Source organism: Vanellus vanellus (assembly GCF_965231255.1).
Source record: "Vanellus vanellus genome assembly, chromosome: 7".
Lineage (NCBI taxonomy): Eukaryota > Metazoa > Chordata > Aves > Charadriiformes > Charadriidae > Vanellus > Vanellus vanellus.
This window is the reverse complement of record NC_138912.1, coordinates 24,549,466-24,566,060: the sequence shown is the minus strand read 5'-3', so window position 1 is coordinate 24,566,060 and position 16,595 is coordinate 24,549,466. Positions and strand designations below refer to the sequence as shown.

Genomic DNA, 16,595 nt, shown 5'->3' with positions numbered 1-16,595 from the left:
TCTGCTTGGCTGCAAGACAATATTGAAAAGATACCAAGATTCCCTTTAGTACCTTACCTGCCAAATTTTTCCTTCAAGACTGTACTTCAGATCTTTCCTTTCTGTCAACATGCTAGAAAAAAAAAAATCTAATTCTACTCCTCACAGCTTGACTGCAATTTTGGCTAATTCTTTGTAAACTTCTAAAATCTTAATTTCCATTATGGTTGATGCTGTTTTAAATTTTAGTTCCAAACCTCATGATTTAAGCTTCATTTTCTTCCCAGCTTTCTTCATAATTCACATCTTCTTTCTATTGCCTCTTTCTGTGATTACCATCTCAAATTTCTCACACATGATAAATTGATAAATACAATATTTCTAAGACTTTCTTTTTTTTTTTTTTTTTTTTTTTGGTAAAGAAGTTGGCTAATCCTTTTCAGGAACAGAAATATAGTCTTTCTTGAGTAGATCTCACTAACTTTAGAGATATGAAATAAATATCCAAAATATATGAGCATGTACAACAAAAGCGATGATCGTCGTATACCACGTAAGCAAGCATATGACAGTTCCATTTTTCCTTTTTAAACACATTATATACTGTAAGTTTCCCCGCCCACTTTGCCTTTGGGTATTCTTTTCAGCATAGCGTTGCTCTTCTGACCCTTAAAGAAGTAGGGTATTTGAAATAATTCAATGACCCTATTTATGAGTTTTCTGAAATTCTCTCCCCCCCCTTAATAAGACAGTCCTCCCACTCAAAAATGAACTTTTAAAGAAGCAATTACCAGACTTCAGAGGCCATTTGTACGTTTCCAGCCATTCTACTCAGACAGTTGTACACTGCAGTCAGGCTTCCAAGGATGCCTTTCATTAACATGCCATTATTTCCCACCAACTTTTAAACAATTGAAACAAACTTTTTTAGTTTATATTGCTCAGTTTTTAGCATACTTTTTCAAGCTTTTCCCATAAAGTAACACAAATTGAGAAATTAACAAGGGTTGTATTCTTAGAATTTCTTCCCCACACGTCTTCTCACAGAGAATGCACATTCACTCAGAGTGTGACTGCCTCGGATCTCTGAATTTATTTATTGGTCCTTCGCTTCTCAACCACCAGTCAGGCTTCCTGAATTCGTCTGTGCTCTCTCCCATTATGTTCAATAAATAAATATATATTTAAGTTATTCAGGTCTAAGATTACTTACACACTCATTCTCTCCAATATGCCAGTGAATATTGCTGCAAAAATTCTTCCAGAACTTCTAGTTTAATTTTTGGTTTACATTTAAACTATTTTTTTCTATTCTCACATTTTTTTCTTTTGCTAAAGCTTACAGAATAACAGCTTCTTTTGAGATTTCCAGAATTCTCTTTTCTCTCTCTCTCACCCTCCCATCCCTCTTTTTAAAGCCTCTTAGTGATGTTATGGTATTCATGCACAACTGTTTGAAGTTTCAATCTTATCTGAAACAAAACCTAGGAGATGACAACCCTTCTGGAGACAAATACAATTCCAGATGGCAACTGGAGCTGAACGAGACTCCCAACCCAGAGCCAAGGTAAAGGGAAAAGTTCACTGACAAAACCCGATCAGTATAAGAAAGGAGCACTGACACAGAACCCCCTACATTTCATTTATTTAAATTTCATTTTTTCCATTGGCTCCATATAGGTTCTGTGTACGTCATAGAATAATTATTAAACACCACCTGGACTGATAGATTAAGAGATAGTTAAGTATGAGACATAGTTCACTAATAAATTGGCTGATGACAAAGAGGTCTCTTAAAGGATAGATGGAAATAAAATCCTGGGCTCTTCAAAGTTTAGAAACTCTGAGTCTACCATATGCATTTGCTTCTAAACCTCCTCAAACTAGATGTAGGAATGGAAGCAGAACTTCATGCCTCTGAAGTAATGAACAGTTGCAGAACTCCCTCCAAAAAGTTGACCTCTGACCTCTAATCACCTGTCATGGAAGAGAACAGCAGCTTTCCACCTCTATGCCATCCCCATACGTCAAGCAACAGTCATACTGACACAGAATGAATCCAATAACTTAAGCTCTCCCTATGAAAAGGTTTTTTTAAAGTATCAGAAACAAAAAATTGGCTTGACCACATAGTAAAAAAACACCCCCGAAAGATCTAAAAGATGTCTGTATGTAAAAAACAATCATTTCAGAAATATAATGTGATATACAATAAAACACATGCAACTTAGATTTCTCTCTGTTGTGAAATATTTTTATCACAAATATTTTTAAGACGTTTGGGGTTTCAGAAAATGAAGAACTTAGTAAAGAAGCAGTAACTATTTTGTACAAGGAACAGCAATTACTACTATGATGAATTTTTGCTTTTTATTGGCAGGGGCAACCTTTGTTAATTTTTTTTTTTTCTCAAATGTGCATTTAATGCTATCTGGCAGTAAGTTTTAATTATATAGGAAGTCTGGAAATTAAAAAAACAAGACTGTTAACAAAAAGGTTATAAATACAGTTTGTATATTTTTATCTACAGGATTTGTGCATCTATCACAATCTAAAAATACACACACAGATATATGCTTAAGAGTACTGAGACAAAAAATACTTCAGTTATAGAAAAGCTAATACACCTGAAACCCAATTCATCATTACTGGTCTTCATTGTACCCATAGCCAGAAAAATTATCCTTGTATAAAAAACAAACAAACAAAAAAAAAAAAACAAAACACACAAACCACGTTTTGCATTTTAATCTTTTAGGGAAAAACTTTCAAGTTCTTACAGGATAAACTTGGTTATAATGACAGAACAATGTAGGCCAGGAGGGATCTCTGCAGATCTCTAGTCACCACAAGTCTCCAACCCACCACTCAAAACAGGGCTAGCCTCAAATTTATATCTCTTTGCCCAAGAACTCATCCTGGTAAGTTATGAAAGTCTCCAAGCACAAGAGATTCAACAACTACTCTGCTTATCCATTTTCACTGTGACTTTTTTCTCCTCATTGGAAGATTCCTAACTAAAGCTAGGGACCTTGTTCTTGCCTCTTAGCCTTCCACTGTACACCTTTGACAAAAGCCTGGCAACCCTCCCTATCACTCTTTGGTACATTGTAGTTGTAACTATAACCTTAACAAAGTGTAAGAAAAGAATAAAGAGCACAATTTCAAAATATGTCAAAAAATACAAGCATAATCTGAGCAACAGAGTCACAAGCACCCACTCAGTAGTGCTTATGATGAGTGTAGACAACACAGAGCATCAAGCTGATTCAAATTCAACACTTCAAATTATCAATAATTCTTTTTTAAGGAAGAACAAACCTGGGCCACTTTAACGGAATTTTGAGTAGAACCACCAGCATGATATTCTACTTTGAACTTTTTCACAAGTTCTTCAAATCTGTTAAAAAAAAAAAAAAAAAAGAGGCGGAGAAGACAAAAGTTAAACTCAATTTTTTTGTTTGTTTTCAGGAGAAGACATGAAGATTAGAAGTAGGTGACATCATGTTATTTGAAAACAAGAAATTCAGATACATTAGCTGTTACACATGGTGCAAGCTGGAAACTACTATTAGGATTCTGTCCAAATTACAAAGCAAAGTGTGACATCAACTTGAATACTTTACCTTAAAGTTGCAAGTGGAGTAAACAACTAAAAAAAAACCCATTATCGGAAGCAGAAGCTCGATTGCAATGAACTGTTAGATTGATAAAATATATGCTTGAAGAAAAATCATATAAACGAAGACATTCAGATCTTTATTCCATCTCATTAAAGCTAGAAACAGAATGTAAAATAAAGTGAGAAGATTAAGATCTGGTGTCTATTTCAAAATTAACTTGACTCAAACAGTGCTATGTTTTAAGATTTCATACGGAATAGTACATTTTGACAGGTGAAGCACTTTTATGAACAAATCTACTAGTGTGTGAGAAAATCTGATAATAGGAAAGCCAAGTGTCTCCAGATGAGCTTTCAAATCCTTCAAGTCATACTACTATGAAAACATAGCATTCTCTAGTAACATTCAGTAGTATATTAGGTTTGAACATTAAAACAAATATTTAAACTTTTAACGGAAATATCAACCCTCATATTTCAGATCAAACTTTAGGGTTAAGACGGAGTTCTATCAGACACTCTTCCGTGTCCAGGGTATGTTTTGCATCCTTGGTAACAGTACACCACAGCTTAAGAACCAACCTTCTCTCTAGTGACAGGCTGTAGAAGAGGAAATGACCCAGAAAAGGGAATGGGAACAAGCGAGTTGTGGAGACTGCAGGGAGGAAGGCTCTGCACCAATACTGTACCATGCCTTTAAGTTCTAAGCACACTCTAAATGAGTGGATTAAACAGCAGGATTAACAACCTCAGAAGACATTAGACTCGGAAGGAAGTACTCCTGTGGGCAAGTTAAAATGTTTACTGTAAAATTTGTTTGCACATTTGAGGTTCAAAATGACCTCCGGGTCAACCCTAATTAATAGCACAGATTTGCTCTTAAAGTCTATTAACTTTGGTGTCTACCTTTAACAAATTAAGCTTGTCCAGTTAGATGTATTTCAACATATTTTATTGTATTCACCTTTAGCATCTTTTATAAGTGACCCATCTTTATTTCAGACACAGTGAAAAACGAACTCGACCTGCAAACCCTACCCTTCCTCTCCCCGTCACAACCCTAATCTCCTTACAGCATGTGAACAATGGCTTTGGAGATAGATTTGTCAAATAATGACTTGTTTGTTTAAAAGGTTTTGATTTTCAACACCATATTACTAATAAGACCATTTTTATTTCTACAGTACTTTCCATTCAAAATTTTTGAATAATGAGCTACTCACCGTAGTAAACTACCGATGGGCAGACAATTAGAAAGAACCAAAACCTAAATTATTACATATGCTTTTCAGTTATCCACACTACTAATTATCCAGCAATTCTATGTCAAACAATTGAAACCTCAAATGATAGCAAGTAGCTGAGAGCGGGGGGGAGGGGGTTGGGGGGGAGTGGAAGAAAAAACAACAACAGAACACAACAGGTCTCCTAACAATTGCTTCTCAAGCAAAGACGTACAAACCGTCATGAACCAATCAAGTATTTCTGCAATATTTTTTCTTTAATTTAATTGACATTTCACCTTTTCAATCTATTTGAGTGCATACTGCCCAAATCACATGATTATTTTTGTATTCTTGTATATCTACAAGCATGCCAATTGATATTTTAATTCTTTACCTCCAGGCATCTAACGTTTCTATGTTTGTATTATTTAATGGCATGTTAAACCTTATTACCTTAGCATACTGTAGTTGATCACCTAGGTTAGCAGCTCTAAATCTAGATGAGTATGTATTTAAATGCTTGTCTTGTAGTTCGAATGACTAAAATAGGTAGTATCTGAATTTGGAAAAAAAAAAAAAATGGAAACAGCCTTAAAAAACTGTCTTTATTAAAAAGATTTCAAAGTGACAGCTATGTAATCTAAGAAATAATCTGAACAAATTATTTTACAGTTACTTAATAAGACAAACAATGGCAACCACCTTTCACTATTTCAGACTGAATATTAAAAGACCTAGCTCCTTTTCTTCGAATTAAGATAGCAAACTCAACACCTCTCAAAGTCTGTTATATAAAATAAAACACGAGTCCATATAAACACAAGAAAAGTAATGATTGCTGGTCATTTTCCCTGACACATCAAAAGGATGATATAAATTGTGTTATTTTAAGCCACAAGAGCCTAATAACCAAGTTGTATCAAGAATGACCTCAAAATTAAGAATGCCAATAGCTTTTTATCTTAAGAAAATGAACAGTGAGATGGACATTTTTCAAAATGTCAGCAGATGGCACAGGCAGCGTGGGAACACTGACTTTGTCACTGTCTGCTGTGTGTCTGACCTGCAAAGCGAAGACTGTCATTCCAGCATGCCTCAGAAACGTGGTATTTGCTTGTACAAAACTCCCCATTTTAAGGAAGTAAGTTCAACTGTAGAAACTGCTCTGAGGCCTGGGAACGCTAAACAGAGCTTCTGTGTGTGCTCCAGGACTAAGCTGTTATCACACTTAGGATAATTCAGGAAAATTAGAACCTTATGAGCAAGACTGAATAATATTTTTGTTTCACATTCTGCAATTGTTGGTCTTTCTGAGTATTTCTTAAGGCTCTGCTATATCTGAGAACTGTGACCCTTCTCCTGACCTAGCAACATACCATTACCTTAAATAACAGAATAATAAATCCCACAATCAGCACCGCATAGAGGGGCCCCTATTTTTGGTACCATGAATTTGTTCGCCATATTACAGTGTAGTTTAACAAAAACAAGTGTGCATTTGCAGCAGCATATGTTTTCCCCTGTGATACCGCTGATCAACTCTAGCACTGACCAGAGGATATGTTAATGTTTTGCTCAATTATACTAACGGCAATAGCACTTCTGTCAGTTGCTTTTTTTTTTTCTCCCCTTTTTTCAAAAGAATTGACTCCTAATTGAACTTGATACTGAAAGGTGAGCCTCTTCATTAGCTTCATTTTTGACAGAATTAATAGTTATTAAAAAAAAAAGTATAAGAAGGTAACGGAAGAAGCTATTTCATAAAAGAATACAAATAAGAATGAGAACAACATTTTTTAGACTTTTTTTTTTATAAACAAAATACACCTCCTTACATTACAAAGGGTGGAAGCTTACCTTCAAAAGGCACAGAATCCTCTTACACATGCCATACCATTACCTCAAACTGGAGACAGCTACCAGAATTCCCCTCAGTATCACTGCTGACAATTTCACCACCCTGTTTGTCACTCAAAGCATTCATAACCTGAGCATCACTATTCATCTTCTCTGTGTCCCCTTCCCAAACTCTGTTTAAACCTTAAACTATTCCTTCATAGCATGTCTTAAAAAGCAAGATTTCCTGTACTATACACACAAATGCACTCATCTTAATATCTAATCCCTTCAGACAGCTGCAAAGATCATCTGTGGGGGCTATCCTTCTGACCAGCTCGCCTCTCTCCGCACCCCTCTTCCAGCCCCTTCGCACTCTCTTCCAGCAGAAGCCATTTCTCCACATTTTCAAGGCCCTACAAAGCATTACGGCATGGAACGTACCATCCTTCATTCGGTACGTTCAGATTTACAACAGCCTCCAGGCAAAGCAGTCCACAGAAATACCTCTTCTCACTAACCCACGGTATTGTCCAATGCCTAGTTGCTAGCGTTTTCTATGAATATTAGCAAATCTACTTTAAATCTTCCTTCAGACTTTCACCATAATGCCTAAAAAAAAAAAAAAAAAAAAAAAAAAAAAAAAAAAAAAAGTCATCAGCGAGGCTGTGTGATTTCCCGAGGCTATTCTCCAGCCTAATGACTGGCAATCCTCTCCTGGATCAATAGCCATCTCTCATAACTCGCTTTACACACAAAATCTGAGGCTTTTTTGGGCTGCGACTAGCTTCTTGTCCTGTGTTACACAGCAACAAATACAGTCATGTTTGGCTCACCATGGTTTCAAAACCAAACTGACAACAAAAATAAGCACATAAAACATTCCCTACAACTGAAGGCAGACAACATAAGGCAATGGAGCTGCAGCAAGGAAAATTAAAGTAATTCAAGCAATGATGTGAAGTTTCTGGACACAACTTATATTAGGCTACAAAGAAACTTTCTGAAGAGCAAAATGGCCATAGAATACCAACATTTAACTGTCTTCTACAGAGAGAGCACCAGGAAAAAACACTTCTGATGCATATGTCAGAAGGTACTTATCCGCAAGAAGTAGAGAAATGTAATCTCTTGTTTTTCAGCAGGGTGTGTTGCCCTGGATATCTCTTGATGTATCTGCTTATTACCTCAGATGTACTCAATAGCCTACATCAGCAGGGAGCTACACTTTTAAAAAAAATCAGCTGCCAAAAACAGCTAGAGAAGAGAGAAAAAATAATTTTTGCCCTTTTTGCTTTGTATGCCAGATAATGACAGCCTGAATGTAAGACAAAAATCTGGTTATTTTGTATAATAATACTACAACATTTCCAGTGGATTGTACATTTTAGTTTAGTGTTACAAGAACCTTCAAAACCACTAAGACGGAAACCTCTTAAATAATCCAGAAAAGGCTTTGAGTTGCACATAAGTCTGTAAGTTCTTGGAGGTAAACTGGGGCTGGGGAGGCAGCCCTTGCTGATCCCTCTAGAGAGGATTTGGTATGTTTTCAAGCTATTGGATGAATTTTAATTAGATTTTAATTAAAAATCATAATTAATGGTGATTCTGACACCTTTCCCAGATATTTATTTTTAGTTGCAAGAAGTAGTCATATTAAAACATGGCAATAGCTTACATGTTCAGCTGTGAGGAGAACCAGACCAATACACTGACAGTTGGATGTTTGATCCTTTTAAGTGCATTTTTTTAAATCTGCTTAAATCTTCAAATTAAGTAACCTGTGTCAGAATGTCTATGAAATCACTCCATAAATTAAAGAAAAAAAAAAAAAAGATGTGAGAGAGTAAGCATCATATTATACAACCTGTTTTAATAATCCTAAAAGCTCAGTAAAACTACAAAAACAGGGTTTTTTTATTTATTTATTTCCATTTTTAAGAAATACTATTTCCATTTTTTTAAGAAAGCCCTCAAGGAATAAATCAACACAAACAACTAAACAATGCCAAACCTGCATCCTGATTGTTTTGCAGGGCATGGCAGAAGTAGTTAGGCATACATCTGGACAAGCCTGTCGTCTGTCACATTCTCAGTTTCATCACAGCCTGGGCCAACGCCAGAGCGATGCAGGCAGCCACACCGCCGGGCAGATGGGGCACATGTTGTGGAAAGACAACCTTCCCTGGTCAGTGTTAGCAGGCAAGCTGAAGCCCTCATAATTTGATTGTAAGTAAAAATCTAATTCAGATTTAAGGAAAAGATCTAGTCTCGAGATTCAAACATTATAATAAAACCAAAAGGTATTATTTTGAAACAGAAGTAAAAGGGAGAATACTGTAGAACAAATACTGTGGGTAAAAAAGAAAAGTAATTCATATTTCTAACTCTATAGGATGTACCTAATTTCTCTAAATCGTGCAACTCTGTTCAAAGCTCAAACCCTCGAAAGGATAGTTATATTTATGAACTATTTCATCCCTAGTCTTTGACGTATAACCAATTAAGATTGAGATGCGGATATAATTGGTTGTTCTTACTTAAAATTGTACCTGAAAGAGCAAAAATATTGCCTTTTAGAAATGAGGTACAATCGCAGAGGTATATGAGAAAACTGTGTAACAGCTGCTTGGCAATGACTGACTCTACCCAGAGCTAGTTCTTCTCCTTATTAGCTTGGCACAGAATTAAAGAGCTTGCGAACGGGTAGGGGAGTAGAGGGGAAGACTGAAACGTGCTACAGAGGAAGTAGTGGAGACAGGTTAGCACCACCATGGACATATAACACAACAGAAAGCTAAATGTGTTAGGAATATGATTGCTACAATTGAATGTAGCAGATCATCGTATTTTTCTCCTTTATTTACAAAAGTTCAGAAAACAGTGACTCTTCATGGAAGTATTTACTGCTGCAAACTAGAATTTCACATAAAGTATTTTCCTAATCACCTCATCCAAACAAACAGCAAATGAAAAAAGCCAGTAATTCCAACCAGGTTAGGATTATGAGTACCAAATGTTAATATATGAAAGAAGAAAAAAAATGCATAGGCAAATTGCAAGATTCATAGCTTTGAAATATTCTACCACAAATGTTAGTGAGGTTGAAAAAAATGCACTTAAATGTCAGTTTGATAAAAGCCAAAAGAACATTTTCCACATGTGTTTGCATTTAGGCGTATTGAAACAAGATGGAAAAAGTAACAGTCATTCAAATGTAAGGTTAAAACATCAGCTCTTAAGGATCATGATTTAAGGACATTTCTCAAAGTACTTCCCCCCCCCCCCCCCCCCCCCCTTTTCTCAGCAAAGTCAGGCAAATTTATGCGAGTGTTCTGGAAAAGCCCCCCTTGTTCCAGATTATCTAGATATCTTCCTCCTCGACATTATCTCAAAAATGTACATGATTACACTCAAGCATCAGCCACCACAAGTTTTACTGTCGATATTTTGAAATGCTGTAGAAAAGTGAAAAGTAAAAACTATACCACTAGATTATTAAAAGATTACATTTCTGATTCTAACTGTCACTAAACACTACAACTACATACACACGTTACATATGCACAGAGTACCTTCATGAACCTTAAAATGTGTATTATATGATTATTATAGTATAAGTCAACTAAAATTTCTCTCCCTCTATTAAATTTCTAATCAAAACATTTAAAAAAGTTTTATCTGAGGACAAGTAATCAGAAATACTATTAGAGAATTTCCATCAGTTCAGTAACTCACTACAAGTTTATGGGGTTTTCCCCCCAATGTCTTTTTGGAAGAAGATCTTCCAAATGATCAGCCAAGACTCAAAAATCTTGTGGATACATCCAGGGATTTGCACCATAGCATTTGCTGCAAAACACTGTAGACAGAAATAGCTCCCTGCCCTAATGCATAGCCACTCAGGGTCAAAAGACATTGCAGGCAGGGAAAAATATGTAGCATTTACCTTCTTCATCCTTGGATGTGCCGAAGTATGTTCTGGAGCACTAAGGAACGAGGTCATTTCCTTTGTTATTTCTCAGCAGTATTACAAAAACATTTACAGTTGCTCCTGATGTTCCCAGTATACATTTGGCAGCTTGTATACAAGAATACTACTTCCAAAAAAACTGTGTCATTTTCTGCTTGCTTCTCATAAGCAGTATGGGAAGAATACATGCTTTCTGAGACCTACCAGTAAATTCTTCATGTCCAAATTTCCTTGCTAACTGACCAATGAAAGGGCAAGTTGTTTTTAATATTAGAAAGTAGTATACTTCTTAATCCCTTTAACATCAGTAACTTTGTCTGTCCTACAATAAAAATGCAGGAAAGCAAATAACACTGACTGGTTCTGAAAATAAGACTAGATTTACAAAATTAAAAGCAAATTAGGGATCATAATCCTAATTATGCAACAATCATATGAGACTGCAGTAGATGCTTCCCATTTGGCACAGTAGAGACCAGGTGTTAACTGTCAATAAACCTTTAGTGAATGCTAATTGAAACTGCTGTTTCACAAGCATCAGCTTACTCCAGCTCACATCAAAGTGAAAATTTGTTTAACTTGATAGAATATTTGCCAAGAATATTTTAATATTAAAAGTATTCAGTCATCAAGAGATCTTAGAGTTTATCTTTGCTACAATTTAGATTACCTAAAGCTGTAGTGCAAATCATATTAAGCTGCCTGTAAAGAGCTAACAAAATAAGAGACGTGCACACTCTCACCTCGCAGAGAATATTTTACTATATTAACTTTACAATTTGTACTTTTATCTACAAATACACCAAAACAGTAAAAAATAAGTTAACCAAGTTGCAAAGTCCAGGTTCTAATTCAGTTGATAAAATATCAGAAAGTTTTGCAGAGCTGTTCCAAAACCGAATTATAAACTAATTGTTTCCATACATCACTCAGATTAAAAAGCATTTTATCTGAGTAATGCTCTCTATTAACACAAAGTCCGAAACAATGGTGACAGTTATTAACCACAATCTAAATAACTTTTTTGCTCCTTATAGTAACATAAATGGTTCATGTCAATTCAACTACACTGCTAAAACATCTCTTTTTTTTACCCCTTGTGCTATTTTAAATTATTTTAAATCAGTAACCAGTCAGTAAATTTAAACCAAGAAAACATTAAAAATACATCAGGATATTTAAGTGGACCAGGACGACAGTGTATGTCCACTCTAAGCTCCTATTAACATGCAGCAAACTGTAGTAATTTTCCTCATGAACAAATAACAAGTGCAGAAAACCCTGCTTTGGGCACAACCATCAGTAAATACCAAGTAAGATTTGTTTTAGTTCTCTTTAACCTCCCTGTTTCTCAATCCAGCTCCGTCTTGAATATCCCTTAAGATAGTCACCTACTGATAGTGGGTAATAATGTGAATTTCTGTAGCTCAAAACCACAGGCAATACTACCACAAGCACACATGAATACTCCCAAATCTATTTCCTTTCTGTAAGTTTTTGATAAGTATGTAATCAACATGTCTACATCTTTATTTTCATTAGGTGGCACTGGAAACTACAGAAGGAATCAACTATTTATTATCAACATCTTAGGATACTCAGAGGGGGGGTGGAGATTGAAGAAAGAAGGAACGTTCCTTTCACATCTGGAATAGACAAAAACCTGGCTCTCCTTCAAGCAGAAGAAATTATGTTGGTGGGATGACATCCAAGGACTGGATGCATAGAACACACTGCTACCTGAGAAGATGCATCAGTTGCCTACTAGGGAGACAACTACAGGACAACCTATAGAATCAGCATAGTGTACTCAAATTAGCCATAAAGAAGTGAGATCAGGATTTGGAAGCAGTCTAGCCACAGCAGCCTGATGTTTAGGAAAAGTTCTTTCTGCTAAAACACAGGGTAAGTTTTCTCATGCAAACTTCTATGCTACTGCAGTCAAATTGATTCTGAGACTTACACCAACCTATTGTTCTAACAATGCAAAAATATCTACCTGAATGAGGTAAAATAAAATTTTCTCTTTTATCTCCATACTCCATTGATAACTGAAAAAAAAAAAAAAAAGCAAATCCAAACTGCTAAATAACCAATGGAGACTAAAAATTATTAGCGCCAAAGAAAACATCCTCTTGCCACCAAAACAGAAAGGCTTCTTCAGACTTGTAATATACTTTACAAGAGGAAGATGTGTAAACAAAAGAAAGTAAACATATAGATTGATCATGGTATTAGAAATACCAAAGATGACAAAAAGATCTGACACTGATGCTATTCTTTAAATAATTTCCTTTACAGAACAGGGTGTGGGTTTTTTTATTTTTTCTGCCCCCACCCCTCCTATCCCCGGTCTTTCATACAGTTCTCCCTAAATATTTGCATAGGTTTTGTTTTGTTTTGTTTTTTGTTTTGTTTGTTTCTTAAATGAATTGTTCGCACTACCAAATTCTGGAATTTCAATAATAGAAAAACAAAGCAACCACATTAACAACGTTGATTAATTACTCTTACATCAGGTTTTTCACTTGAGTAGTGACATTTTCAGCTGCAAAACAAAGTTTACAGCCTTGTATCAGCATGAAACATTCCAATATGGCAGGAAGAGGTCAAAGGAGAGACTATGAATTGCACACAGAAAGAAAAAAAGTATTTAAAATACATTCTTCAGTAGGGACCAAAACAAAGATGCTGGATAATCCTTAAAAATAATACACTGAATGTTGATGAATTTGAGGTTTTCTCAAGCCCTAAGTCTTGCGTCCTTATCTAGTTAGGAATCTCCCCAGATTTCTAGGACTAGATAACATCTTCAGATTTCAGGAAGCGAACCATGTTCTGAATTAGGAAGCAACTATGTATTCTTCTCCATCTGTAAAAGACGACTGTCCCTTCAATTAACCTCCTTTCTCGAAAATGGTTCACTTTATACCATTACCAGGCTCTTCATCAGCCTTCAGTTTTTCAGATTTTCGTATACATCATAATACAATAATAATAAGTGAGTGCATGCTTATTCTTACAGGGAGATGATAAGTCTCCATTTCAACATATTTTCTAGTTGAAGCTTTAGTTACTTGACAGAATATCTCCTGCAGAGATTAGCCTATTAGTATTTGCTACAGACCGCCTCTGAAAGCGAGAATCCCATTTTCTCCAGATGACTCATTAACAAGCACGACAGAATGAAGTGTTCCAGCCTGAAATGCCAACAGCTAAAAATAACTCATCCCACAGCCTATGACAATTCAGTCCATCTCTTCACTCCATAGCCACAATCTCAGAGGGTCACCTTTTGGGGAAAAAAAAATCGCATATGCAATGAACGGGGTGGGGGGGGGGTGGGGAGAACCAACCCCAAAATCACAAGTTACAGAAAAGCTGCAAGGGAACAGTGCTGCATAAATCATTTCAAAAAGCTATGCTCCAAGCAGCGCTAAAAGGCTAATTCCACAGCAGAACAACAATTCATGGATTGAAAAGAAAAATCCAAACATTTGACCCAAATATGACAACACTGAGAGGCTCCCTCTGATAAACCAGTCATTTTGACTTCCCCTGTCTGTATACAGCCTGCCACTACAACACTAACAAGACATATTTAGTGATACTCTGTGTTAGTTTTCATGCTATTATTAAGATGCTTAGGGTCAGCTGTTAAGTTTCACAGAATCACACCAGCTCTTTTGCTGAACAATACTTCTAAAAAGCAGCATTTTGTCACAGGAGCTGTGCATGAAAGAATCTATCTCCCCTCCCAAGAAGGCTGGAATGAAGGAGGAAGAAACTTATCTTCTTACCCTCAGCCCTGCAAAAACTAGGAAAAAAAAATAATCAAAAATCCATCTTTATAAAGTATAGAAATACATTATTGACCAGAAAAGGTGGGAATACAGCAGCTACAGACCACTGAAGGTCAATTTCTATGTCTGGAAAGCTGCTGGAACAAAACACCAGTGCATAAGCACCTGGTAGTTAACTGTTACACAGTGACCATTAATTGGATATAATTTTCTTTACAAACCTCTACGCATTTCCATCTTCAACAAGACAACTGGCCTAGTATGGAACAGAGGAAAAGTAAGCATACTAAATCTCAACTTAAAATGTTCTTGGCATTTTCTCATGTGACATGAGAAATATGAAATAATTAAGTATTCTTAAGGTGTTGCACCAGTAACTGAAAAACATCAACTAAACCTGAAATTATCTATATAGAATCATAGAATGATTTAACTTGGAGAGGACCTTGAGGATCATCGAGTTCCAACCCCCCTGCCATAGGCAGGGACACCTCCCACTAGACCAGGTTGCCCAAGGCCACGTCCAGCCTGGCCTTGAACACCTCCAGGGACGGGGCCTCCACAACCTCTCTGGGCAACCTGTTCCTGTGCCTTACCATCCTCAAAGTGAAAAACTTCTTCCTAATGTGTAATCTGAACCTGCCCTCTTCCAGTTTAAAGCCATTACCCCTCATCCTATCTCAGGTTTGGTCCAGATGCGATTATCCTGTTCTGTTTTGCAGTTAAAATTTATTAGCTAATCAGGCACCTACATTTAGCAAAACCTAGACAGATAAAAAATAAAATAAGGACTTTGCTCAACGTTCCCAATACAATTAAGAAAAAAAAATATTCAAAATCTTTTAAAATGAAAGCTAGTGAGGACTAGCACTGATGAAACAGAAGTTTAAGGGACAAGGACCAAAGAGGAAGTAACTGGGATTAGGCAACAGTATAACCAGGGGCAGGGGAAGGCGTCTGCGGGTATCAGAGGTTCAAAAATGTTAAAACCAGCTACCAGCGTAACTCCATTGCAGCAGCTGGGGGAGTTGTGAGCACAAGGGCGTATGTTTTTCTAGAATACAGTAGTAAGGATGACATGTTAGATGCAATTAGATGCAAGGAAAATGTACTGTTTTCTTCTCAATAGTAATGAACATCTCAACTGTCAAGTCCAATTTTGGTAGCCTACTTTGAAATGAAAAGCAGTTTAAAGAATTAATTGGAAGGCAAGTAGAATAAGAGCTATTAAAACATATGTAAGAAGAGATTGATGAAATTGAGTTTAGCCAAGAAAAGAAATGTCTAGAAACAAGATAGACAGTTGAATAATGACTCTTACAAAGAAATCAAACAACATTTCTTTGTGTCTCTTGCAGGCAGGCAGAAACAAGCCTAAGACAGACTATACATTACAGAAAGATAACCACATATAGGGAGACACCCTACATGGAGGAAGGAGACTCTCATTCACTCATATCTTGAGAACAGTTAGACAAACTTTTAGATATTCCAGCAACATATGTTTAGCTTGGTGCTATACAATGGACTAGAGGCTCAAACCAGCCCTCTATGTCTACAATTAAAAGTACAGGAGAAAACCAAATTACATTTCCTTAGTTTTCTTGTCTCTAGGTTGAACATTCCTTTAGTCTTTTACATATAACACCACAAAAGCTCCGACAGGAGAGAAAGCAACACACAAGGAGATTGCAGCAGAGCTTACTGCACACTGAAGTTTTCAAGAAAACAAAAGTCAACAACTCATTTTGTTCCAAACAATCTTTCACGTTAAGGTCACAGAAGATAAAGAATACCCAGATGTTCAAAAAAATCAGACAACTGTAATGGACTTCCACAGAAACCCAAAGCAATCACAACCACTTCTCCAAGTAGTAGAAACATTTATTTAACTTTCCCTTTCACAAATAAAGGAAAACATGAAAAAAACCAAAACAAAATACAAACAAAACACACCAACAACAGAAACCCAAACCTCAAATCTGTACCTGAATCTCCATTTGGAAGAGGGGAAAAAGGAAAACATATGTAATAATAGGGAAAAAAAAAAAAAACAAAACCAAACCAAAAAAACAACTCACACATTGTTTTGTAGATCTATGGACATTCCAGTATTAAGCTTGATGAGAACAATGCCAAGATCGCACAAAGACTAG

General features: G+C 36.1%; 1 protein-coding gene across 2 annotated transcripts in view; it reads right to left on the bottom strand.

Moving 5' to 3' along the window:
• The window catches only part of ADK (adenosine kinase), a 305,604-nt gene that overhangs the window by 214,501 nt on the left and 74,508 nt on the right, over window positions 1-16,595 (bottom strand). For both annotated transcript variants that reach the window (XM_082486535.1, XM_082486536.1), the window contains exon 4: window positions 3,301-3,379. In XM_082486535.1, coding sequence (XP_082342661.1) covers window positions 3,301-3,379 — 79 coding nt within the window. The remainder of the gene's footprint in view (window positions 1-3,300; window positions 3,380-16,595) is intronic.